Source organism: Rhinoderma darwinii, chromosome 1 (genome assembly GCF_050947455.1).
Source record: "Rhinoderma darwinii isolate aRhiDar2 chromosome 1, aRhiDar2.hap1, whole genome shotgun sequence".
Lineage (NCBI taxonomy): Eukaryota > Metazoa > Chordata > Amphibia > Anura > Rhinodermatidae > Rhinoderma > Rhinoderma darwinii.
Genome location: NC_134687.1, coordinates 333,650,601 through 333,674,517, shown reverse-complemented (window position 1 = coordinate 333,674,517; position 23,917 = coordinate 333,650,601). Strand labels below are relative to the sequence as shown.

Genomic DNA, 23,917 nt, shown 5'->3' with positions numbered 1-23,917 from the left:
CACCTTTACACTCAGAGTCGGAATGATTGTAATATTAGTTTACCAAGCAAGGCCAGACATGTTTTATTTGCTGCAAAAAGAGCATGATAAATGAATCTAATAATTGACCTTGTTTTTTTTTCAGGTCTCTGTAAAAGAAGAATTATGAGTAACCCCTTTCAGCACTTAGTAGAGCCGCTTAACCCTGCTGAGCCAGACAAGACGTTTTTCAATCTCCATAAATTGAATGATCCAAGATATGGTATGTGATATCTCTGGTAAATAAGTGTGACACTGAGTATTCGAACAGGTCAATACCGGTATGACACAAATATCTTCGGGTTAGATTATGTCAAATAGGGTTAAGAACTTTATACAACTGAACGTTGCTCCTCTAATTAGTCAAAGGGGAAAAATCTAGATCTGGGTAGAACTAACTATTTCAGAAGCAGACAGAATTGCGATTATCAGAATGATGAGACTTACGTTATTTATTTTTTCGGCTCCGTTCTGGTTTGCGGAAAAGATTTTTAAGACCTTTGAGTATGTACTTTAATGCAGTGATCTAGGGAAGAAAGAAAGTAAAGGTCTTTTTACAAGATATTTTGTCCGTTAGGCTTTGTTCACATCTGCGTTGGGACTCCGTTCGTGGGTTCTGTCGGAGCTTTCCGTCGGGAACCCATGAACAGAATTCAAACTGAAACCATAGGTTTCCGTTTGCATCACCATTGATTTCAATGGTGACGGATCCGGTGCAAATGGTTTCTGTTTGTCACCGTTGTTTAAGGGTTCCGTCGTTTTGACGGAATGAATAGCCAGGTCTACTACGGTATTGATTCTTTCAAAAAAGACGGAACCCTTGCACAACGGTGACAAACTGGAACCATTTGCACCGGATCTGTCACCTTTGAAATTAATGCTGATGGGACATGTGCTGCGGACAAGCGTCTAATTTTCTCTTATAAATTCTCTATTCATTTTCTTATTAATCGACTGAACATCGCCCTGTTTGAACGTGGCAATGATCAGGGCCTTTAGAATCAAACTAAATTGTACTTGGCTGTCCCTGTTAGCCCCATAGACATTGAATGAAGTGGCACCGCGCATACTCGACCGCCATTCAAACCCCTTGCAGTCATGTATTGAGGAGGAACTGTGGGCTTGGGACCCCTGTTCTAGTGATCGGTGGCAGTCCCAGCAGTGGGGCCCCCAGCAATCGGACTTTTATCACATATCTTGCGGATAGGTGATAATGGTCTATCTTGCCGGCACAACCCCTTTAATTGCTCGCAACTGGATTTCTACTAATTTGTCTGGTCAGGAATGGATGGCCTATTTTGGAAAAATTTATTATGAGAACAGGAAAATTGTTTTTCTTAAATATGTGGGAGGTGTTAGTTAAAGGCTATGTAAACCTTTTGAGGGGCTTTATATTTTATATGTATGTATGTATGTGTGTGTGTGTGTGTGTGTGTGTGTGTGTTTTACTATTTTGGACACAGCTGCTCTGTGTTCTCTATACAGAACAGCTGTATCTCTCGCTGTGACCTAAATCAGTCAGTCCCGTGGACCTGATGGATTCAGTGATGGATGGATGACAGGTGGATCCTGCGTGTCAGAGACATGCAGGACACGCTGACACTGAACCAGTCAGTCCCGCGGACCTGACTGGAGCAGTATTTGGAGATGCATACAGATGCTCAGTATACAGAATACAAAGCAGCTGTATCTTAAAATGTAAAACAAATTTTTAATAAAGACGAATTAAAAAGTTATGCAAAACACACTGACCTGTTTATTAAATAATAATAATAATGCCCATAAAAGGTTTACATAGCCTTTAAAGAAAATAGAGAAGAAAAAATAGGCTCATGTAAAGTTTTTTAGTGTTTTTTATACTCATTTACCCCCTCCCCCCATCTCGTCGAGTAAATAGATCAGAAACGTCTTTGCTTCTTTTAAGATTTGTAATGTAAAGTGCAATATTCAAGTTCTCCTTTACATTGATTCGTCGAGATATTATTAATGGGGTGCATGAACTGGTATCCCCATGGATCATTCGAATGAAGGGGCTTGCAGTGCTCTTCCAACCACTCAGCCCTTCCGACTTTTGTCTTGGAGACTCCATTTCTTTGAGCTGTATTGATGGCACTGCCTTTGAAACTAAGACGTAAAGCATTGCCTCAATGACGTGTCAGAAGACACAACCTTCATGAGCTGTTCTCCTGTGACCAATCCTTTTCTCTCCGCAACATTGCCACATGCTTGAATCCCTGACCGATGCTCAAGAGGTCTGAGCTCTGTATACAGCTCTTTTGTTTTGGTAGTCCAAGATGAGAAAAATCACGCTGGTTAAGTCTCTCGTGCAACTGAAACATCCGAACATAATTTTGACTGAATTAGCCCTTTTAGGTTTTGCATTGCCAGTTGAAACTGTAAAAACTACATCTGTGTGTTTTTTGTTTTTTTTTTCTTTCAGCCCGTCTACCCTTCTCTATTCGAGTCCTTCTCGAGTCAGCCATCAGGAACTGTGATGCATTTCTTGTAAAAAGCAAAGATGTTGATAACATCCTGAACTGGAAAATCACTCAGCATGAGAATGTGGAAGTTCCGTTCCGTCCAGCAAGAGTTATTCTGCAGGATTTCACGTAATTACCATGTTTTTCTGTCATTGGTGATCTCGGATGCATGCTTTTGATGCTGTGTTGTTTTGTTTTTTTTAGACCTTTCATATAATAAGGGTAGAAAGCTATCCTCCTAAATGTCAACAAATCTTTCTACAAAGTGATCTAATGGGACAAACATTGCCTTCAGGTTAGAGTGTCCTAGCCTGAAGCCAAACCACATGCCTTTTACATTTCTATATAGCGGTACTGCTATTGCATAATTTGTCCTTAATACATAAACGTTAATAGGGTAGCTCAATTTTTTAGCATTATTTTGCAGGTTAAATCTACATATAATACTGTGTTTTTCGGACTATAAGACTCACCCAGGTTTTAGACAACCGAAAATAGTAAAAAATTTTGTGTTTTACAAAGAAAAAAACTATTGGTTAAAAAAAATTATTTGTTCGGTTTCACCACGTTCTGAGAGCCATAACTTTTTTTTTATATATATATATATATATATATATATATATATATATATATATATTTATTTTTTTTCATCGTTTGCGTGGTGTGAGGGCTTATTTTTTGTGGGACGAGCTGTAGTTTATATTGGCAGCATTCTTTGGCACATCCGATTTTTATTTTTTTCTTCTCTCTCTCTCTCTCTCTCTCTCTCTTTCTTTCTTTTCAGCGCTACGGTGACCCAAAAACTATTCTGGGGGTTTTTATTTTAATTTTATTTTTTACACCGTTCTCCGTGCGAGTCAAATAATGCTATATTGTAATCGTTTCAGACTTTTACGGAAGCAGCGATAACAATTTTTTTTTTACGTTGTGCTTGGGGGAAAAAAGGGAAAAGGTTGTTTTTTTTGTAACTTTCAATATTTTTTTACACTCCTGAAAACTAACTTTTTTTTTTTTTTTTTCACATTTTATTAGTTCTCTTAGGGGACTTGAACCAGCGATCATTAGATCGCTGGCACAATACACTGCAATAAATGGATGAGTTACGGAAAAAGCGTGACTCGCTGAGCTACGCTGTTTCTGTAACTCCTATAGTCGTGAATGGCAGTTACAGAAGCAGCGCGTGAGCCTGCTCCGCTCCAAACCTAATCCCCCTCCCCGCTCCATGATGTGTCGGCACATCATGAGTTGGGAAGGGGTTAAGTAAGAAGCGGGGGGGGGGGGTCCCTTGACTGCCGGCTCCATTGTCTACCGACTAAAAGACGCTTTTTAGCAAGATTTATTCTTGCTAAAAACTGCGTCTTATAGTCCGGAAAATACGGTATTTGGTAACTCTTGAAATACTTTGCATGGGTTGAATCTTGTATTACACTCCATTCACATTGAGTGATGTATTCAAGGTTTTGTATACTCTGGTTGCATGACCTCACATTTCCCAGAGTCCCTCAGTTCAGGGCATACTTTGCTATGAAGCATTGTGGGACATGTGGTGCTTATACTGGGCACTGTACAGTAGTCCAATGTAGGAAACAAACTACATAAAGTACTGCTCCAAAGTGTATTGTATATTGGCTTAGCTCAGGGGTCTCAAATTCTGCCGGGTAAGTGGGCCACACATAGAAAAAATGTGAAGTTGACGGGCCGCGTTACTTTCAAATTTGTTACAATACAAAATTATTGTTAATTAATTAGTTACTTGAACTACTAGAATACTACATTACTAGAATAACACTACTACGTTACTAGAATAATACCGCTAGGTTTAAACTTAACGGGAATTTGCGAGTTTACTCCACGTGCTTATTCAAACATTCCAGTTTGTGCCGCTGTATGCAGTCCGGCAGCGGTGGCTCAGTTGGCAGTGTTTAGCAGACACATATGTCCGGATTGGGCAGCCCCTTTTTAGATTGTGCCATAGGGCCCTCTGTAGATAATGCCACAGTGAACTCTGTAGATACTGACACACACCCACCCGTAGATGATGCCACAGTGCCCTCTGTAGATAATTATAGAAGGGAAGAAGAGGAAGCGGTTCTCCTCTAAGGTGGTCTTGTCTTACAACACTTAGTCATAACAAATTATGAGCTAATTTTGACTCCCCTAGTGGAGTTGTGCGAGTATAGGCACCACGCTACTGCATGAGTTGGAAGGATTTGTCTGGATGCCGTCCGCTGCTGTCCCTCAGTTGGATAAAATCCTTTGTTTCCGGGGAAGACCATTCATTCAGGAGAAGGCAGAAAAAAATTGTGCAGCGTTTGGGTCACAGCACCTGGCAGGTGTTTCATACTATGAACCCGATGAAGGGACCTGTCCAGTCCTGGAACACGTAGTCCTGCAATCACTATTTATAAAAGAAAAAGACATCTGCTTGAAATACTTACCTGCCAGGCACGGTGACCTGAATTCTGCAAAAAAAATTCTGCCTTCTCCTGAAAGCCACAGTGCCCTCTGTAGACAATGCCCCAGTGGTGCTCCCTCTAGGAGTGGAATCCCCAGCCAGAGCGTTGCCGGGGATTCCTCTCCTGGAGGAACCCCTGACGTCACTGTCCATAGACCGGAATGGGATGTCAGGGGCAACCCCAGAGGCGGTGTCCCACAGCAGAGCACTAGTATAGGCTCTGTTTTGGAACTTTGGGGGTCCATATATAGACCGTGATGTCAGGGGCAATGCTAGAGCTGGAGTCCCGGAGCAGAGCCGCTTCTAGCACTCTGCCTGGGATTCCAACTCCGCTCCTGACATCACTGTCTAATGTATGAACAGTGATGTCAGGGGTTCCCCCAGAGTCGCAGTCCCAGAGCAGAGTGCTAGTATAGGCTCTGCTCTGGGACTCTGGTTTTGGGGAAGCCCCTGACATCACTGTCCATACTGTATATGGGCAGTGATGTCAGGGGCATCCCCACAGCCGGAGTCCCGGAGCAGAGCCGCTTCTAGCACTCAGACGTTCCTCCTCCTTCGGCCTGGGAGGAAGCTACAGTGTCCCGCGGGCCGCAGATGACAACCTTGGGGGCCGCATTTAGGCTGCGTGTTTGAGACCCCTGGCTTAGCTCTTACAGGTCTGTGTTTCTGCTGGCACAGTGCTAACCAATTCCAAGTGGCAGGCATCCTTATTATGAATCCTGTAATATGAATCTACATATATAACTGGATTTTAATTTAGGCTATGTTCACATCTGCTTTTGAGGCTGCCTTTCGGAACCGGAGTTGCAGATTCCATCAAATTTGACGGGAAATGCTCTGTTCACATGTGTGTCCACATTGACTTATAATAGGTGTATGTCGCTTTGACAGGAAAAATAGCGCTCCTTGGAACACTATTTTTAACATCCAACTTGATGGAGTCTGCGACAGGGGCTGTGAGTGGACCTTCCATAAAATGGCAAATAATAGTGCTGTATGCAGCGTCCGATTTCCTGTCAAAGCGACAGAAACCTCAGTGAAACTCAACGGTGCCCATTATTAGTCAAGTGGGCCATCCGGCACTATTCGTACCGTCATCCATTCAGCTAAGACACATTTATAAATTCAAAAACGCAAAATAAAAATAAACGGAGTTGGAATTTTATTAAATATACAAAACCTAGTTGGTTTTACACAATAATGGGCATTCCTCTTAAACTGTTCTGTGCACAGCAGGATATTTAAATTGGGCAAACAATAAAATAATTTAAGTCTAGAGCATTACTCTACAAATAGGATCTTCCCTGAAGCTATGAACAAAGGATTCTACTGGTCTGTGTTCGTCTCGTTCTAAAACTCCATGTCTGCGGATGACCTATCGTCCATAGTGACTCGGTCATGTAATTGCAGTGTCTAATAGTCCTAACATATATTTGTACACTGATAGAACCAGTGACCGAGGGCTGTGATGTCCCTACGGGCAACATATCCACCATTTGTGAAAAGTAAGACATTTATCGGCTCAAACTGTACTATCCCCAAAAACCGCCATCAAGTATCCCTTAATTGTTATGGAAAACGTTATCACATATTATTTATTATCTCAGTAATTTATAGAGACACAAGTATTTCTCAGGTTGTCCAGTGTCTTAAATGTAAATATTATTTTCAGTGGTGTCCCTGCAGTAGTGGATTTTGCAGCAATGCGAGATGCAGTAAAGCGATTGGGAGGAGATCCAGAAAAGATCAACCCTGTTTGCCCGGCAGACTTGGTGATTGATCATTCCATACAAGTTGATTTCAACAGAAGGTGAGACAGTTCCTGAGCAGTCTGTTTTTATTGCATTCTATGCTAATATGCTACCTTTTTGCATGAATTAAATACATGCCTAACTCTGTCCATGAAATATTTACACTGGTGCTAGACATACGCAAAGTGCTTTTAATCCAGAACTTGTTTTTTTTTTCAGAAACGGCACCACAGTTGTCTATGGCTGTGTCTGGTATTTCATGAAGTTGAACGAAGGAATGAGCTGTAATACCAGATACAGCCAAGTCGCACTCTTTCTGCAAAGAAAGACATACTGTTTTTTATATTTTCTATTTCTTAACCCCTTTTAAAAAAACAATCTTTGTCAATTAAGAGCCCCCTAATATTTTGCATGGCAATCTGCACAGCTTCTGAAGAGATTATTTATTTAACTCACTCAGCGAATCCAGGTGCATGCGAGAGCTACCTGGAAGAATAGATGACAAATGCTGCTGCATGTATATCTTCATTTGAGTCTGTAAGGAGGAGAGACCTCTACAAGCGTCACTTTCTGCATGCCTAGACAAAGTATTGACCTTAAAAAAAAATAAAAAATAAAAAGTCGCCTTTATTTGCACATCTCCTCCTTCTTATGCCATGTCTTTTAGGGAAGATAGCTTACAAAAGAATCAGGAATTGGAATTTGAAAGGAACATAGAGCGATTTGAGTTTCTAAAAGTGAGTATGTAAGCGTATTGTAATGGTATTTCTAGTATATGAGGACTGTACTGTCTTATTTGGAACTTGTCAAAAGTTAATTTACAATTAGTAAAATTAAATACAGTATATCATTGTTGTTGACTTGGTTATGGCGATTTAATTCCAGTGGGGCTCACAGGCCTTTCAGAATATGAGGATTATCCCACCAGGATCTGGCATCATTCATCAGGTCAACCTGGAGTATTTGGCTAGAGTAGTCTTTGAGCAGGACAACATCTACTATCCCGATAGCCTTGTTGGGACAGACTCGCACACCACAATGATCGATGGTCTTGGCGTTCTTGGCTGGGGTAAGTTTAGCCTCTTGTTTACAGTAAGTGTGGCTCTGTGTTACCAAATAGAGAGAGTCACTTTTCACAACGTTCGTAGTGTATGTGATGGATAATAGAAGTCAAGTAGTGAGGAAATATGCCATATTTACTCCTCTGAGACCCACACCCCTGTCTCGGGTGGTGAGGCGGCTGCTGGCCTGCCTATTCCAGGCGGGGACTAAGTGGAGAGGTGGGTGTGGCTCCCTCCATTTTGTTCTACGGGAGTTACAGAAACATCCTAGCATGCATTTGCTTGGATGTTTCTGTAACTCCCATAAAACATAATTCCCGTTCTGGAGATAGGTGCGGGTCCCAGAGCTAGGATCTGCATCTATCAGACATTTATGGCATATCTGTGGATATGCCATAAATGTCTGAGATAGGAATAACCCCTTTAACAACTGACCGGATCAAGATCTAAAGAGGTTTTCCCACCAACATATACTATATTGATAGGATTTACCATAAATGTATAATCAGTGAGGTCAAACACTGATCACTAAGACCGTCAACCGCACTTCTTTCACGTGAGACACTAGGTTAGCCCATGGACTATAAGGGGTCAACCTAGTGTCTGAGAGATAGAAAGAATTGTATTCGGCACACGTTTAGAAAGGTAAAGTGAATTTTATTTTGATTTTTTTTTTTATCGTAATGCCAGTGGCTGTATGTGCAACGTTTCAGTCGTTAGACCTTCATCGGGCACTAGAGAATCCTATACATGTAATTTAGTATAATTTAAAGATACCATAAACAAATACAGGATGTATAATATTTAACATTGAAATGCATCGCAAAGAGTTCGTATAAAACAGATGTACAGCATTGGGTAATATAAAAAAGGAAGGAACCGTGTCTAGCATCAGGTGACCGTGTAGGGCATCAAATAGGTGGGTGATATTATCTTATCAGTATCTAAGTAGTAGTTAAAGAGGCTCTGTCACCAGATTTTGCAGCCCCTATCTGCTATTGCAGCAGATCGGCGCTGCAATGTAGATTACAGTAACGTTTTTATTTTTAAAAAACAAGCATTTTTGGCCAAGTTATGACCATTTTTGTAGTTATGCAAATGAGGCTTGCAAAAATCCAAGTGGGTGTGTTTAAAAGTAAAAGTCCAAGTGGGCGTGTATTAGGTGCGTACATCGGGGCGTTTTTAATACTTTTACTAGCTGGGCGCTGTGAAGAGAAGTAACATCCTCTTCTCTTCAGAACGCCCAGCTTCTGACAGTGCAGATCTGTGACGTCACTCACAGGTCCTGCATCGTGACAGCAGCATCAGCGTTTGCAGGTAAGATCGACTTACCTGCAAACGCTGATGCTGCTGCAGAATCAACTGTAGCCTCTGGTGCCGATGTGGCCGTCACGATGCAGGACCTGTGAGTGACGTCACAGATCTGCACTGCCAGAAGCTGGGCGTTCTGAAGAGAAGTGGATGTTACTTCTCTTCAGAGCGCCCAGCTAGTGAAAGTATTAAAAACGCCCCGATGTACGCACATAATACACGCCCACTTGGACTTTTACTTTTAAACACACCCACTTGGACTTTTGCAAGCCTCATTTGCATAATTACAAAAATGGTCATAACTTGGCCAAAAATGCTCGTTTTTTAAAAATAAAAACGTTACTGTAATCTACATTGCAGCGCCTATCTGCTGCAATAGCAGATAGGGGTTGCAAAATCTGGTGACAGAGCCTCTTTAAGGAAGCAAGTAGACAATGCAACATATAGTGTATAGTAGGGCAAAGTATCTTATCAATCTGTCATAGTATGTTAGTGAAATCTACAGGGTGACCAATAGGGCACAAGGCTGGATAGTCAGAAGTATGATAAGATCCATGATAACAACAGCATAACATACCTGAGCCGTACTGGGGACTGATTTAATGAAGCTGGCGCTCTGTAAATAATTGCCGCTTTAAATGGCGCATGTTATCCTTGTCCATAGTGACCTGACGTCATACTGCGCGTCAGCGCATACGCAGTGGATCGCACGGCAAGATGGCCGTGCATTCCACTATGAGGATTAGGAAAGAGGCGTGGAACGCACATGGACGCACTGAGCGTCGTCGGAGGCGGCGTTGCCTAGGAGATTGAAGATGCCATCTCCTATGTCGCCGTATAAGTGTGGAGACTTTGGTACGTAGAGAAACAGTGATAATAATCATGAATATGAGGGGAATAAACCGTATGGGATGGGATGAATGGCTAGACAGGAAAATTTGGTCCAGATAGTAATAGGAGCATTTTGATGGGATGATGTGAAGGACAACTAAAGGAAAATCGATGGGAAAGTAAGATGAATATATAGGGAAGCAGTTTGGTAACGAAACTCTGTATGGTGGAGAGTGATGAAATGAACTTACTCTACTACGCCCTATTCTACAAAGGATACAGTGGAACTCCGGGAAGACCGTGTCCCGCCTCGCCGGGGGCCCTTGAACTCTCTCTCCAAAGTTCTTTTCAACTTTCCCTTAAAGTACTTGTCCACTATCGGTCTCGTGCCAGTATTTAGCCTTAGATGGAGTTTACCACCCGCTTTGGGCTGCATTCCCAAACAACCCGGGTGGCGTCTAGGTCAGATAGTCAGAAAGGCAGTCCCCTTTGCGGTACAGTGAGGCTCAGCGAGTCTAAGATGGGAATAGAATATATATTAGTTCATGATTAAGTCAGCTGAAACAACATCAGAAACACAATGTGATCAAAATTTGCTATTATGCGACAGAATTGAAATTGAAATGACATATGAAAATAGACAAAATCTGGTAGATGTACTTTAAAGGAAACTACTAATTTCATATTCCCTGTTAAGGCCTTTAGGTTCCAGAGTCTGGAGTTTATGTAACCAGAACGCTTCCTTACGTTTTAGGTGTTTGATTCTGTCGCCTCCTTTTCTGGGAGCTGGAATTTGTTCAATCACTTGGAACATCAGTTGTGAGATGTTGTGTTTGATATTTAGAAAAATGTGCAGGGAAAGGTAGTAACGTTTTACCACCGTGTATATTGGATTTGTTTTGGCCAATCCTGTCTTTAATGTGTTGTGTGGTTTCCCCTACATATGCTAGGCCGCAGGGACATTTAATGATCTATATCACAAAGTTGGTATTACAGGTGAATTAGTCACGGACAGGGATGCCCTGGCCAGAAAGAGGGTGGTAAATTTTGTCTCCCCTGATAATGTGTAAGCACTGAAGACAAGACCTGCACGGAAAAGTTCCGATCTTGGGTGTGTTGAGGAATGTCTGTCTAGAGGGTCTCATGGATGAGCCGACGTCTGCTCTAACAATTTTGTCCCTAAGATAGTTTTTTTTTGAACATGGGAGAAAAGGGGATTTGAATTCTTCAATTTTGGGGTATGCTTCTCTGAGTAGGGGCCAATGTTTCCTAATTATATGGTGAATTCTGTATGCGCACGGATGGTATACGTATATAAAGGGAATGCGTTTAGGTTTCTCACTTGGTCGTGAGGTGTTGGGTAATTGAGCTGTCCGCAATACCTTTTCTGGATAGCCTCTTTAACGGAATTTGGCCGTCATGTTCTCAATTCTGCGATTTACGTAGAGCGGGGTTGTTGACAATGCAAGAAACTCGTGTGTATCGAGATCTTGGTAGTGCTTTTTTTGTGGCTACTGGATGGCAACTAGAGTAGGCCCTTTTTATCAGTCTCCTTCGTGTATAGGTCTGTGCTTAGTTTGCAATCTTTGTCCTTTTTAACTATTGTGTCTAGAAAGCTTATTTCTGAAATATGGAGGGTGAGTTGTAGCTCGGCCCAAACATTGTTGAGATAAGTCGTGAAGATTTGGAGACTGTCAGGAGGGCCATCCCATAGGCGTAAGATATTATCAATATATATTTTCCATAAGCAGGCATGTTTTTTGAAGATGGTATTGGGGTAGATGAAATGCTTTTCAAAATAGACCATGTAGCAGTTGGCATAGGGGGGGGGGGGGCACATTAGATCCCATTGCCGTACCTTGTAGTTTGTAAAAAGTGTCTTCAAAGAGAAAGTAATTCTCTATTAATATTATGTTGAGCAGATCGTCCATAATGTCTGGCTGTATATCAGCGTTGCTAAGCATCTCTTGTACTGCCCTCAAGCCTTTGTTGTGCTGGATGGAAGTGTATAGGCTACTTACATCAAATGTGCCTAGTATGGTTCCAAGTGTTCTAAAGTGTTCTAATGCATGTTAGGAATGACGTGGTGTCAAGCAGGAATGATTTAGTGGTTTTGACGAGTGAAGAGAAAATAGAGTCTGTGGACGCTATTATGGGATGGCTGGGGGGGGGGTTTGTCTAATCTTTTGTGTATTTTTGGTAGGATGTAGAACACTGGTGTTACTGGGTGTCTATTTGTTAAGAATGCAACCATGTCTTGGTCTATAATGCCCTGGGCCATGTGTTTGAGTATATTCTCAATTTTAGTCATAATTTGACTTTTGGGGTCATGACTAATGGGTTTATATACTGTCTGGTCTAGTAGTTGTCTATGTGCCTCGTCCATGTAGGTGTTTTTATCCATTACTACTATAGCACCACCCTTGTCTGCTGGTTTGATGGTTAAATCTTTATCGCTTGTAAGAGAGAGGAGGGCCTGTCTATCAATGTTACTCAGATTGGTCTGGCATTTAAAAAGGCCTAGGCCAAAATCATGGCGAAAGGCCTCCACATCTCTGTGGACCAGTCCGACAAATGTCTGAAGTGGGGGTGAATTCTTGGGGGGAGAGAACAAACTCTTGTTCCTCAGCCCTAAATCTTTGGAGGTGACCATAGGGGTCACTGTTGTTGTAGTAGAGTCCTCTTGTCTTCGGGTTTCCCCCTTGTTGGAGAAAAATACCCGTAGGCGTGGAGTTCTAAAGAAACCGTTCAGATCCCTATCCAGCTGGAATAGATCATATCTGTATGTAGGACAGAAAGATAGACCTTTTTGTAGAAGAAGGAGTTGTGCCACACCCAGGGATTTAGAGATGTTCACTACCAGTGACTGTGGGGTGTAAGTCATACCTATGACCTCGTTGCCTTGGACCGGTTTATGTCTTCTACTGCTCCCACCTCTCCTCGTCCTCTTCTTGGCCGTCTGCCTTGGCCTAAAAAATGACTGCCATGATTGTGGTAGCCTGGATGGTGGTAGTCTGGGCCTTCGCCGCCTGATCCGGACTGTGACGATCCTGATGACTGATAAGGTCCTCTGCGATATGGTCGTGTTGTGGTGAACACTTCTTGCCATCTATAGACTCTGTTATTCAGGTAATCTTCTTGGTCTTTCTGACATTTTCTCCTTTTGTGAGCCTCTATTTCGCTCCGGTGTGTGGTGAGGTTGGATTTCAACTTGTTTTCGAAATCGGTGTAGTCTGCGGTGGATAGAGTAGGTTTTAATTGCTGCTATGACGCTGGGATCTTGTTGTTGAGCTCAGTAATATTTCTTTGGGGGTGTGACACTGTCAGTATCATCAGGTCAAAGGAGCATTTGTTTAATCTATGCTCAAATTGTGTGCAATATTCTTGGTAGTCCTTGAAGATGGTCGGTCCAATGGGTACACAAAGGCCTCTTGGAATTCGCTGCACTCTTATGTATTCAGCCAATGTGGCACTATGTAGTTTCTGGTTGATACGTCGTCTTGAGACTTTCTCATGGTCTCTGCTCCGGATTTCTGTAGGAGGGATCTGAAGGAAATCTCTTGATGCGGTCACTGTGGACAAGATGCTATCCGTTTCTTCCTCATTAAAAGAGAAAATGGGATTTGACATCCTTTTCTGTGCTGGTCTGAAAGGGAAGTATCCGTGTGGAGTTGTTCAGATAGCACTAGTTTTTCTCAGGTGCTCAGAATAGGGTCCCAACCCAGTTGAAGAAATAGAAAGAATTGTATTCGACACACTCTTAGATAGGTAAAGTGAATTTTATTTAGATTTTTTTTTTATCATAATGCCAGTGGCTAGATGTGCAACGTTTCGGTCGTTAGACCTTCATCAGGCACTAGAGAAACATATACATGATAAATAATAACACAAGCGCCATTTAAAGCGGCAAGCCGCAATTATTTACAGAGCGCCAGCTTCTTTAGATCAGTCCCCAGTACGGCTCAGGTATGTTATGCTGCTGTTATTCTGGATCTCATCATACTTCTGACTATCCAGCCTTGTGCCCTATTGGTCACCCTGTAGATTTCACTAACATACTATGACAGATTGATAAGATACTTTGCCCTGCTATACACTATATGTTGCATTGTCTACTTGCTTCCTTAACTACAACTTAGATACTGTTAAGATAATATCCCCCACCTATTTGATGCCCAACACGGTCACATGATGCTAGACATTGTTCCTTCCTTTTTTATATTACCCAATGTTGTACATATCTCTGTTTTGTACGAACTCTTTGCAATGTATTTCAATGTTAACCCCTTAATGACCAGCCTATTTTAGACCTTAATGACCAGGCTATTTTTTACGTTTTTCCATCGTTGCATTCCAAGAGCTATAACTCTCTTATTTTTGCGTCGACATAGCTGTATAAGGTCTTGTTTTTTTGCGGGACAAGTTGTATTTTTTAATAGCACCATTTTGAGGTACATATTATTTATTGATTAGCTTTTATTAACTTTTTTTTTTTTTGGGGGGGGGATAGAAAAAAATCTGAAACTTCGCCACGCTTTTTTGCGTCCTAAATCTACGCCGTTTACCGTGTGGTATAAATAACACTAACTTTATTCAGCGGGTTGTTACGATTGCAACGATACCAAATTTGTATAGTTTTTGTATGTTTTACTACTTTTACACAGGAAAAACGCTTTTTTTTCAAAATTATTTGTTTTTGTGTCTCCATATTTGAAGAGCCGTAACGGTTTTATTTTTTCGCCGATGCGGTTGTATGAGGGCTTTTTTCTTTTGCGGGAAGACTTGTAGTTTTTATTGGTACCATTTTTGAGTAGATGCGACTTTTTGATCACTTTTTAATCACATTTTTTTAAAGTCAGGATTCACAGAAAACAGCAATTTTTCTGTCGTTTTTTTATTTAATTTTTTACGGCGTTCACCGTGCGGGTTAAGTAATGTAATAGCTTTATAGTCGGGGTCGTTACGGACGCGGGGATACCAAATATGTGTAACTTTTTTACTTTATTTTGGTTCTTTAATAGTAAAGCAGTTTGTAAGGGGGAAAAGTGGGTTTTTAATTTTTTTTTTCACTTTTTTTTTATTAACTTTATTAAACTTTTTTTTTTTACTAGTCCCACTAGGGGACTTTAATATGCGATTCTGCGATCGCTATTCTAATACACTGCAATACTTCTGTATTGCAGTGTATTATGCCTGTCCGTTTAAAACGGACAGGCATCTGCTAGGTCATGCCTGCGGCATGATCTAGCAGGCATTCATTACTGGCAGACCTGAGGGCCTTTATTAGGTCCCCGGCTGCCATTGGAGACACAAACACTCGGTGATCGTATCGCCGGGTGTCGGTGGGAGGGAGAGGGAGCTCCCTCCCTCTCTCCAAAACCACTCAGATGCGGTGCTCGCTATTGAGCACCGCATCTGAGGGGTTAAACGGGTGAGATCGATATGAATATCGATCTCACCCGGCAGAGCAGAGACGCTCCCAGCCCTCAGCTACCTCTGGCAGCTGAGAGCAGGGAGATCTGACAGCTCCCTGCTCTGTTTACTTATTCCGATGCCGCGACGTAAAAAGTCTATGGCATCGGAATAACGTAGTTAGTGACCGACGTAGAAACACGATGGGCCGGTCACTAACGGGTTAAATATTATACATCCTGTATTTGTTTATGGTATCTTTAAATTATACAAAATTACATGTATAGGTTTCTCTAGTGCCTGATGAAGGTCTAACGACCGAAACGGTGCACATCTAGCCACTGGCATTACAATAAAAAATCTAAATAAAATTCACTTTACCTTTCTAAGGGTATGTGCACACACACTAATTACGTCCGTAATTTACGGACGTATTTCGGCCGCAAGTTCCGGACCGAACTCAGTGCAGGGAGCCGGGCTCCTAGCATCATAGTTATGTACGACGCTAAGAGTCCCTGCCTCGCTGCCGGACAACTGTCCCGTACTGTAATCATGTTTTCAGTACGTGACAGTTGTCCTGCAGCGAGGCAGGGACTCCTAGCATCGTACATAAGTATGATGCTAGGAGCTCGGCTCCCTGCACTGTGTTCGGTCCGGTACTTGCGGCCGAAATACGTCCGTATATTACGGACGTAATTAGTGTGTGTGCACATACCCTGAGAGTGTGCCAAATACAATTCTTTCTATTTCTTCAACTGGGTTGGGACCCTATTCTGAGCACCTGAGAAAAACTAGTGCTATCTGAACAACACACGCATAGTGGAGAGAGGCTGAGCGCAGTTGAAGGGGCACAGTACTTGACTTGGAGGATCATATATTTATGGTGTTTCCTATTGATATGTCATTAATGTAAGTAATGGGGAAAAACCTTTTTAATGCTTTATTGTAGATTTTTGCCCTTTGAGAACCTATAAAGACTTTTTTTTTTTTTTTTCCCTCCCCCCCCCCCCCCTCTGTGAGCAACACTATCTTGTACATATTAATTTTACATTTTTCTTGCCATTTGTTAATTGTTCCGATCTTATAAAAGTGATGGCATATCTCTATAATATGCTATCACTTTATGATCGGACGGTGTCCAAACTCTGGTACCCCCACCAATCCTGAGAATGAGGGAAACGCAGCACGGATTTAGCTCCACGGCTCTTCTTAGTTTTCCCTGTGTTGAGGCACTCGCCGTCCACTCGGCTGTGCAGGGAACTGCAGCCAGCCCATTCACTTGACTAAACCGTGAATAAACGTATATGGACGCAGCACTAAATCAGCTCTGCAACTCCTTCTCTTTCAGGATTGTGGGGTTCCCAGAGGACCGGTTCCATTTTAATCGTTCTCTGTTTCTGTTTTATCATCAGGTGTCGGTGGCATTGAGGCAGAGGCTGTTATGCTAGGCCAACCAATAAGTATGGTGCTGCCTGAAGTTATTGGATATAAGTTGATTGGGAACCCCCACCATTTAGTGACCTCTACAGATATTGTGCTTACAGTGACTAAGGTATCCTTTTTGTTCTCTGTTTTTGCAAAAATTCTTATTGGTGAATTCAGTTAAGCTGCCCTTAGACATTCGATTTTTTTCTTGGATGAATCTCAATATAACCTATCATTTTGTGTGGTGACTGAAAGAAACCTGTAGTGTTGGAAACTTGTATTAGACAGGTTGTATTTTATTAAACTATAATAATATAATCTTTTAGATACACTGGGTTATACAAAGTGTCTGGCAAACACCCATCCCGCTAGGATTATTCAAATAAAATCATATTTGTTAAACTTAATTGGCACGGAAAGATAGATCAGGGGGCCTAGTGAAGATACCACAACAACCATTGGCATCCTGCGATCGCTTTGTGGGGGTGACAGGCTGACTGAGGTGGCATCAAAGTTGTTAAATGGCCGGGATCAAAGTCCTCTCCGATCACGGCCGTTGCAGTGAGGGGTCTGTAACATACAGCACCCAACACCCACTGAGTATGGGACGGGCTCAGCCCATGAACATGCTCCATACTCTCCCATCGCTTCTATGACGTACCGTTACGTGAAACGTTGCCAGGGAATTAAATCAATCATTTCTAAATCATACTAAATCTTTCCCACAAAACTATACATCTGTATATGTCATGTCCTGTGCTTTTATATGTTTCAGCACCTCCGTCAAGTTGGAGTTGTGGGAAAATTTGTAGAGTTTTTTGGCCCTGGTTTGACACGACTCTCCATTGCTGATCGTGCCACTATTGCCAACATGTGTCCTGAGTATGGAGCTACTGCAGCATTTTTCCCTGTCGATCTGGTCAGCATTCAGTATCTGCAGCAAACCGGTAAGAGCAACCCTCATGATGGTAAAATTACATGTCTCTTGTAGTCTAGCAACAAAGGTGCCATCTAGTTTCTCTGTTTTGGTTTCCTGGCTTTTGGCAACATGCCATGGTCTAATGAATGCCACCCTTGATTTCTTCTATGTGAAAAGAAAACCTGCTAAACCTACGGATTAATTTTTTAACATCTTTTACATTCTTCTAAATGCACTTTGGTTATTTATCACTACTTACCATCTCTGGTATGCCACGATGTGAGGAAATCGCATTCTTGGTGGTATTTGTTAGAGGAGTACAGTTTTTCTTCACGCAATTTATTACTTTGGGATTAAATTAAGAGTCTTGAAAGAAGTGGAAGAGACTTTGCAAGCTTTTAACGCTAAAAGGAAATACAAACCGACAATAATAATGGTTCAAAGCAGGTCTGGACAAATCGTAACAATGCCTAGGAGCCAGCACTACGTGGTGTAAGGATGGGTCCAGACAACCTAGTTGAGGAGCAATTGCCGCGAGCACACAAAAAATTTCATTTGGGGTCTGTTCCCCTGTTCACCATAGTCCGAATATATCTTACCTTAATGACGATACTCGAAGCAGTGTATCCTTTCCTCTAGCACTGAAAAATTGTGTTCCCTACTCTCCTCTCCACTTCCCCAGTCATGAAAGCAAGTCCTTTAGTTCCACAGTAGGTACAGCCCTCCATAACTTTCCCAATAATCACAGCAGCCCCCCCCCCCCACCACATCGGCAGTGGTCACAGCAACCCAGATAGTGATCATAGCAACACCCCCTCCCACTTACAGCTGGCCCCTTCCCCAACTTACCCATTAGTCACAGCCGGTCCCATCCCTTCATACAGTATTTATAGCGGGACTCCACCAGCCCTTACCCTTCACCGGAAATTCTGTGAATCCCACATCTATACAAGCAAAAAAACTGCCACATTGTCCCATCAGACCAAACATTTGTCTAGGTTTTCTAATAATTCCCCTAACAATTCTAGTATGACCCTATCCGGTATGAACCTGAGCACTGCTCATTTATGTGCCATTCAAGGCTTGTGAAGACTCAGCTTTTATCACTGGTAATCGCCCAGCATTTATTCAACTTATATGCGTCCAAGATGACTTGTAATATATGTAGAATATTAAATGACTTCACTGAAGGTTTTCAGGAGCTTGTATAACCAGGATATGGCATAACATTCAAAATATATAAAGAGATTAGAAGCACAACGAGTTATTGAATTGTGATTCTCTGTCCGTGTAATTTCTGGGAGAAAAGAAACGCACACAGACCTCTTTACCCTTTTTCTCCGCCATCTTGCCTAGCATTTAACTGGGACATGAAAATTTGAACGTTGCCGCTGTTGGAGAAAGCAATGGAAGCCTGCGTGATACTGTAATATGAGCCCCTTAATCACAGGATGAAATATTAATGTTTTGTATCCCTGTCTCAGGTCGTCAAGAAGATAAAGTGAAATACATTCAGAAGTATTTAGAGGCCGCTGGGCTATTCAGGGACTTCAATAATACAGACCAGGACCCCGATTTCACTCAGGTAATATCGGAAGCTTTAAACATTTGACCTTCTACATAGATATATTATATAAGATACCTGCATATATTATTCACATACTAACATGGATGTCTTAATGACTAACATATGGTAGTTTTAGTTATTGGTAGCATTTGAGTATGTTATTATTTTTTTATAAAACAGGTGGTAGAGCTGGATCTGAGTACTGTTGTGCCTTGTTGTAGTGGACCCAAGAGACCTCAGGATAAAGTAGCTGTGTCTGACATGAAAACAGACTTTGAAAGTTGCCTAGGAGCCAAGGTAAGAAAAGTGCAGTCATAGTTCTAGCATTACGGTATTTCCACTGAGATTTAAAAAAAATATGTTTCCTTTAGTGTAGAGTAAAAATATGAAAACTATTTTCTTATACTATGCTTAGATATGATCACTTGAGTTTACAGGCCCTAAGCCTGAGGCTGCACTTCTAGGAGAATCTGCCAACATGTACCCTTCTGATTTCTGTCACAGTGATTCAAAATTTTCTGTGGACTTTTTACCCAATACACCCATATATCCATATGCAGTAAAGTCGGATGTAGATATTGTATTGGGGATTTGTAGTGTTCATGACAACACTGCACCAGAAGGTAGTGAAGCTTCAGGCTTTGGGCCTCAAACTTCAAGCAATCATATCTCCTCAAAACAGTCTACCGTATTTAAAATGTACTGTAAAATTTGTATTTGCTCCTGCTAGGTTATAGCATCAATTGTTTTTTTTTTTTTTTTGTGTTCTACAGCAAGGGTTTAAAGGGTTCCATATTCCACAAGGACACCATAGTGACAAAGTGAAATTCTCCTATAATGATGCAGATTATGAGCTGACACATGGCTCTGTGGTCATAGCTGCTATCACCAGCTGCACCAACACCAGTAACCCTTCTGTCATGCTGGGTGCAGGTGAGCATCACTTGTCTTCTGCTTGTGTTTATCTTGCTGACCACAGCTTGGATCGGTCTAGCTTCTATAGTGTTTTTTGTTAACAAAATTTATTGGCTATGTAAACCTTTGAAACTGGTTATTTAAAATAAAAAGGTGTATCCGTGTGTTTGAAACATTAAAATAAGTTTTTATAAAAAATTATTTTGACTTTTTGAGATACAGCTTCTCTGTATTCTCTATACAGAGCAGCGGTATCGTTCACGAAGACCTGAATCGGTCAGTCCCACGGACCTGAACAGGACCTGGCAGTTATGAACTTAGATGTAATAGATAACAGATGGATCCTGCGTATCAGAGACACTCAGGACCCGCTTTCACTGAACCTATCTGTCCCGCGGACCTGACGGGTACAGGGTTCAGCGTAAGATACAACTGCTCTGTATAGAAAATACAAAGCAGCTGTATCTCAAAAAGTAAAAATATTTTTTAAAAAAACCTTATTATAAAGTTGCACCAATTACACTGATTGAACTTTTCATAAAAAAAAAAATGCCTTTTAAAGGGTTTACATATCCTTTAAGAGTGCTATATGGCAACCTGAAGTCCCCTTTCACAAAGAACTGTCAAAGATAGGGCTGGGCAATTAATTGGAAAAAAACTAAACCGAAATTCTACGCGATTAACCTACGTCGTCATGCACATTTCAATTTTTTTTCCTCCGGACGCAAATACAGTTCAATCCAAGGCTAGAGAAGGGAGCCGTAAGCTCCCCTGCTGTAACATTTTTCATGAGTCGCCGGACGCTTGGTGCAAGGGAGTGATGTCTTCGCACCTGTCTGCGCCAAGCCTCACACACTGGAGTAGCAGAGGGATCCCCTTCACTTGCCATTGGAACGGGGTTAGGTGAGTATATATTTTATTAGGCTCTGTGGGTGCATTATACTGTGGGGGCAGCTAAGCGGGGCATTATACTGTGTGGAGGGCAGTTATGGGGGCCAATATACTGTGGAGTAGTAATTATAGGGGTATGATGTGTGGGGGCAGCTATGGGGGCTTGATCGTGTGTGTGGGCAGCTATAAAGGTATTCTACTATGTGGGGGCAGCTATGGTTCATACTGTGTGGGGGGGCAGGCTCAGGGGATAAATATTCAATGGCGTAGCATGCAAATAGGGGGCATGGTATGCAAAAAAGGGGGGGCCAGAATAATTGTTCATTAATCGTAATCGTGGTTACATGTCGAATTAATCGTGATTTTGATGTAGGTCATAATTGCCCAGCCCTAGTCGAAGATGTGGTAGGGAAGACGTTAGCTGCAACTTGTCTGTGGCCAGTGCAATAATGTTTATACTGAACTAGCTGTTATACCCGGCGTTGCTCGGGAGGTTGACTTACGGTATAGATAGTGTGTCTGCCCGTCAGTCCTGGGGAGACTGTTGTGGGTGACAGTAGTCGGTCGGGCCCGGGGGTCTCACACCGGACGGCGGAGAAGCCGGAAAGCGAGGCGGCCCACCAACTTGGTGTCTTGTTGTCGGGAACATTCTGCCATGTTGGGAAGGTCAGTATGGGAGCGGTGTGGCCTAGGCCTGCCATACAGCACACGTAACCTCACGGAGCTCTTTCTCCACCGTGCCCTCAAAGCACAGACCCAGCTCCCTCCACCAACGATACTCACCATCACGGCCGTGTCTGCCTGTCCGTCCCGAGGAGGCTGTGAGCAGACAAAGCCAGCGCCCGACACTGCGCTCCGAGTATCCTCTGACCTAGCGCCATTTTGTGTGTGGCGTTACTCTGATGCCAAGGCGTGGCTACGCTGTGGAGGATGGAGCGTGACGTCACTTAATTTTAAACCAATGAAAAATCGGGCTTCAAACAAACTTTTGAAAATATATAATAGATAAATGCTGAGCCGGCGGACAGCAGCAACTTCTGCAGCGTATTGGTGGGAATATGATGTGGGTACAGGGCACATGGGGCAGTAATCTGGGCAATGAAGTCCGCATCTCCCCGTGGAGCCTTCTTTGGGGTATCATAGAGCCGTACCGGAGGCCTGTCAGAAAATACATCCGTATAAGAACACGCGTATACACGGACAGCGTCACATGACGTACAGATATATAGGGACCTCCAGGTCACATGGCTCAATAGTCACATCAAGCACGTGATCCCTCATTCATTTCGTGATAGGCGGAAATTTTTAATGAAACCTGTAGACCTAAAATAAAAGTGTGCCCAGGGTCAGCCTGAAGGTTATGGAGACTTGCCTGGGAAGAGAGTAGGAGCAGCAGCTCTTGGGACCCTTCATGCAGGGGCCAGCAGTAACATCCCCACTCCCTCTATACAACTTCTAGAGCACGCTGGGATTTGTAGTACAGCAGCAGCAATGATTACACAGCCCGAATACGGCAAGCGGCGAGGGACATCGCACAAGTAAGACTTCTGATACCGCGCCACCTAGCGAGCAGTTCAGGAAATGCACCCGTGCTTGATCAATATTGTAACGCCGAGACCGGCAGATTACTCTGGGTTACATAAGTGTCAGACGTCCTGGTCCCGCTTGGTCTTCCAAGCGTTGTTGTATATGTGTTTCTTCCATCAGCTAATGGATCAGGAGTGTTATAGCAACAAGTCCGCTTTATCAGGCAGGTCGTCACATTCTATCCAATCAGCACTTGCAAACAGACAATCAATGCATAGCGTTCTGGGCCAATCTATCCAATTAACGTCTTCCTTGGTACGAAGCCCCAGCCTTTCCAGATCTTTCCTCAGCATTTAGCGAATTAGGAAGCTAGGCGATATTCCACCAATCAGCGCTTGTATGAGACTGACTGATGGTTGTAACTAATGAGGCCGAGGAGGCGGGGTTTGGAGGTCGGGCCTTTGTCGCGTAGTGTTGGGAATTTTTAGTGAAGCGTCTGGTGAGGTAAAAGACGAGACATGGCTGAGAGTGACTGGGACACCGTAACTGAGCTGAGGAAGAAGGGCCCGACCGCTGCGCAGGCCAAGTCCAAGCAGGTAAAGTATGCTAAGGCCGTGGAGGGGGCGTTAGAACGTTACCCCAGACAGTCCTGAGGAGAAATCTCGTACATGTTCGTGTTACTCTACTGAGGCTGTGAGCAGACAAAGAGCCAGCGCCCGACACTGCGCTCCGAGTATCCTCTGACCTAGCGCCATTTTGTGTGGCTACGCTGTGGAGGATGGAGCGTGACATCACTGCATTTGAAACAAATAAAAAATCGGGCTTCAAACAAACTTTCGAAAATATATAATAGATTCTACCCATAAATAGAACCTGAATAATTTTTCAGCATTTAGTTTAGGGTGAGATTGTCACAATATTATATTTGCATTGTGTTCATCTTGTCCGTGCTATTACTGCTCTATTTTTATACCATATCCTTGTTCCATATGTTATGTTAGGATTATTGGCCAAAAACGCTGTGGAAGCTGGATTAACGGTGAAGCCTTATATCAAGACAAGCTTGTCTCCTGGCAGTGGGGTAGTGACTTACTATCTCCGAGACAGTGGTGTCATGCCTTATCTGTCCAAACTTGGGTATGTGTTGCTAAAAATCTTGTTCAATACAGTCTTCTGCATACTAGGTACAACTGTCAAAAAATAAAAATAGTTAAAAGGGTTTTCTATACTTGGCAAGTTCTAGCATGCGGCGCTTTTGAATGGGACTGAATTGCAGTTCCCTGCAACCCCTTTGTTCTCGTGATCAGAGGAGGTCTCTGCAATCGGACGACGACCGATCACCAAGAGGTTGAGT

General features: G+C 42.6%; 1 protein-coding gene across 4 annotated transcripts in view; it reads left to right on the top strand.

Moving 5' to 3' along the window:
* Positions 1–23,917, top strand: part of ACO1 (aconitase 1) — a 254,019-nt gene that overhangs the window by 216,080 nt on the left and 14,022 nt on the right. For 3 of the 4 annotated variants that reach the window (XM_075825662.1, XM_075825660.1, XM_075825661.1), the window contains 11 exons: positions 125–241; positions 2,459–2,627; positions 6,626–6,763; positions 7,372–7,441; positions 7,590–7,773; positions 16,732–16,871; positions 17,520–17,691; positions 19,148–19,248; positions 19,411–19,527; positions 20,004–20,163; positions 23,565–23,700. In XM_075825662.1, coding sequence (XP_075681777.1) covers positions 145–241; positions 2,459–2,627; positions 6,626–6,763; positions 7,372–7,441; positions 7,590–7,773; positions 16,732–16,871; positions 17,520–17,691; positions 19,148–19,248; positions 19,411–19,527; positions 20,004–20,163; positions 23,565–23,700 — 1,484 coding nt within the window. In that variant the 5' untranslated portion in view covers positions 125–144. The remainder of the gene's footprint in view (positions 1–124; positions 242–2,458; positions 2,628–6,625; positions 6,764–7,371; positions 7,442–7,589; positions 7,774–16,731; positions 16,872–17,519; positions 17,692–19,147; positions 19,249–19,410; positions 19,528–20,003; positions 20,164–23,564; positions 23,701–23,917) is intronic. The other variant, XM_075825663.1, reaches the window with a different exon arrangement.